Genomic DNA, 3,407 nt, shown 5'->3' with positions numbered 1-3,407 from the left:
GCATGAAGCCAAGCCCACTATCTATCTGTACATCTATCAATTGTGATTTATTCACCTTAGAAAGATTTTTTGAGGAAGTTGAATTTGTAAATTATATGTTAGTTAGTTGTCCGTCTAGTTTGTTAAAACTTTTTTAAATCCGAGACTACCTCTGTTATTTCTTGTTTGGTGAAGCAGGTGTTGTTATGCCAAACAAACAAACTTAAACAACAATTTGACGTGACGAACATCCTCCAACACAATCAAAAAGCAAGAATGACCCAACTCCACTAGGGGGCTTGGTAAAAAAAAAAATGAACATATAAGGAAAGACTATGATTCATATTAGCTAAACGGTTGGCTACTTTGTCTCATTCCTGCTAGAATTCCTCTGTTATTGTAACTCAATGAACATAGAATCTGGTTTTCAGCTATGAGTTTTGGTTTCTGTTACTTACCTTAAGGTAAATTTTAATGACCAAGCTTTGAATCTTTCTTTATGTTGGCTACCATATGGACAATAATTTGCATTGATTTTAATTTTTAAAGGTTTTGGCTCCAAGACTCGCGGTACATTTGACTTCATATACAGCATCCATCACAATGCTTTTCTGCCAATTTTCATAAACTTTGCAAACTAACATAAAATATCATTATCATTTGACTCTGTCATGCCATATGCTGAGTCCATTTTGGAGAATTTAATATCGATTTACAGCCATTTAGGACTTTGTAATAGCCTTATAACAATCTTATTCGACCTAACATAGTCATCACTAGATCTTGTTTTCATCTTCGTACAAGTGCACTATTGTTTGGATCAACGCAATAATCTAAGCAACCAGAATGATATTCATGCTAAAAGCCTATTAAAGACCACTCAATCTAGCATGACCAACAAAAATTCAATCTATTTGGAGTTGCAAAAAAATAATTTCCTACCTAATTCCGTTCACAATATTCTATGTGACAAAGCTTAGGAAAATAGTCAATAAGTTGCTAGGTTCTCAATTTAATTAGTTCCCAGTTTTGCTCATAATGGCCAGTTAGTTTAGTCATTTATGCAAATGCATAACGTTCATAAGATGACAAAACTAGTAGTTCAAAAAGCTTAAGCCTCTAGAGACAAATGCTAATATGCTTAGGTGAAAAAAGGTTAATAAGACAAATGAAATGTACGAAAGATAGGAACTATAATGTTAAAATTAAGCATACATTGCAAGAGTTGCATCGGCAGCAGAACAAAGATGTTACCAGAAAATTCATTGTAAGCACATGGAGGAGGCCCAGTCTATCACAGAACTTTCTAATTAGAATCTATATCATTAAGTCATCAAATTCAAAGTAGCCTAGTGGAAATAGAGAAGAAAATAATCTATTGTAAAAGAAAAGAGCTAATAGAGTGGCTTAGTTCATAACTACCTCATTTAATAGCTTTCTTGCATATAATTTTTTTTTTAATATTATCATGAGCATTACATATTGTTATCACAATGAGAAAAAAATTTATTAACTATCCTCAATAGAAGAAACTGACATATGAAATGAAATTCCCAAATCAAGAATAATAATAAAATAAAAACAACACTAAGTTGATAAAAATATATCAATAAAGACAAGACCAAATTATAAAAGCAAATTATAATAATAGATGGGCAAATTATATTAAAACCTTCCACACTTTAGTTAATACAAACATACAAATATATTAAGGCTAAACCCAATTGGAGGCTTAGCAAGGAAGTTTTGGAGTTAGGGCTGTTGAAAATTTGATCAAAGAACAAGAAACACAACAGTTGGTTTGAAAAAGCTCAATTTTATGGATCATAACCATGGCTTAAATAGCCAATCAATACACAATCTTAACAGAAAAGAGAACAACCCACCTCAATAAAAATAAAGGTAAGTGGTAACAGTAACTTGGAATAAGTGAAATACAAACAGATTTTTTTGTAAAGACTAAGACTTCCCCTGAAAACCAAAGAATTATTCTAACAAAAACTGCAGCAAACTTCTTCATTCCCTCCCTTAAACTAAATGCTGTGAAGCAATTAGTTTATGCTAGAAATTTCACATGCTCCCAGTAACTTCCAAAGCTTCTAAAAAACTTCAAGGTTCAATGGTTTGGTCATTATGTCAGCCACTTGATCCTGACTCCCACAATAAACTAATTCAATTATACCATCCTTCGTAAGATTTCTTAAGAATTGACACCTTACATCAATATGCTTGCTGCGACCATGCATAACTAGATTTTTAGATAGCTTGATGGTTGAACTATTATCACACATTAGTGTAATACAACCTCCATCAAAATGTCCCAACTCTCTTAAAATCCTCTTCATCCAGACTCCTTGACAAGCACAAATTGTAGCTGCCATGAACTCAGCTTCTATGGTTGATAAAGTCACAATAGGCTGCTTTTTTGAACACCATGAAATAGCACCTGAACTCTTTAAAAATACATACCCAGATGTACTCTTCTTGTCCTCTAAATCTCCAGCATAGTCTCTATCTGTAAATGCCAACAACTCACCATTTCCTCCTTTCTTATAATGGATTCCATAATTCACAGTCCCTTTTAAGTATCGAAGGACTCTTTTAGCTGCTTGTAGATGACTCTCCATTGGTTTTTCCATATATCTACTTATGAGATCATGTCAGGTCTTGTGGCAGTGAGATACATTGAACTTCCCACCAATTGTTTATAGTATGTCTCATCAACAGAAACTCCATCTTCATCTTTGCTTAATTTGAAACCTGGAACTATTGGACTACCCACCGAATTACTTTCCATCATACCAAACCTTCTTAAAACCTCCAATGCATATTTCCTTTAGCATATTGTACTTGGAATTTCTCCATAGAATTTATTATCAGAGAGATCCATGGATATGAAGAGAGATAAAGTCTCGAAAAATTCCATTTCTTGTCCCTTATTAATCATGGTCACGGCGTTCTTCGGATAGTCAGGACCGGTGTGTCTTCTGCATTGCTTTTGGGTACCAATTCTAAATCATTATCTTTCTTAAGGTTTTTATACTCATGGATGTCCAATTTCTAAAATATTTTGATGGTAAGTTTCCTGTAAAATTATTATGAGAAAGATCAATGACTCGTAGCATCATAAAGTCCAAAAAGTTATTATTATGCCATATGGGACCATGGAAGTTATTAAAGCATAATATGACAAATTGGAGCCAGGGCAAAAATTGTAGCCAAAAAGGAAATGTGTCACTTATCTTGTTGTGGCCAAGCTTTAGAACAATTAACTCCTTGCATTTCATTAAAGACCGTGGCATTGCCATGTAACTGATTTTGACACAAATCCAATGTCCATATATCTTGTCTTTCACCACTGCATAGCTGAGGTATATTGCCATGGAAATTGTTACTCGCAAGATTGAGTACTAAAAAAAGAGAACCAC

At 33.5% G+C, this 3,407-nt stretch overlaps 1 protein-coding gene across 1 annotated transcript; it reads right to left on the bottom strand.

Annotated features, from left to right (window-relative positions):
- Positions 1-2,078: 2,078 nt before the first annotated feature.
- Positions 2,079-2,606, bottom strand: LOC125421016 (secreted RxLR effector protein 161-like). Its single transcript, XM_048468716.2, has one exon. It carries the CDS (start codon positions 2,604-2,606, stop codon positions 2,079-2,081), a length of 528 nt encoding a protein of 175 aa, XP_048324673.2.
- Positions 2,607-3,407: the final 801 nt, after the last annotated feature.

Source organism: Ziziphus jujuba, chromosome 10, assembly GCF_031755915.1.
Source record: "Ziziphus jujuba cultivar Dongzao chromosome 10, ASM3175591v1".
NCBI classification, from domain to species: domain Eukaryota; kingdom Viridiplantae; phylum Streptophyta; class Magnoliopsida; order Rosales; family Rhamnaceae; genus Ziziphus; species Ziziphus jujuba.
The sequence above is the reverse complement of the archived record's forward strand: the minus strand, read 5'-3'. Positions and strand labels throughout refer to the sequence as shown.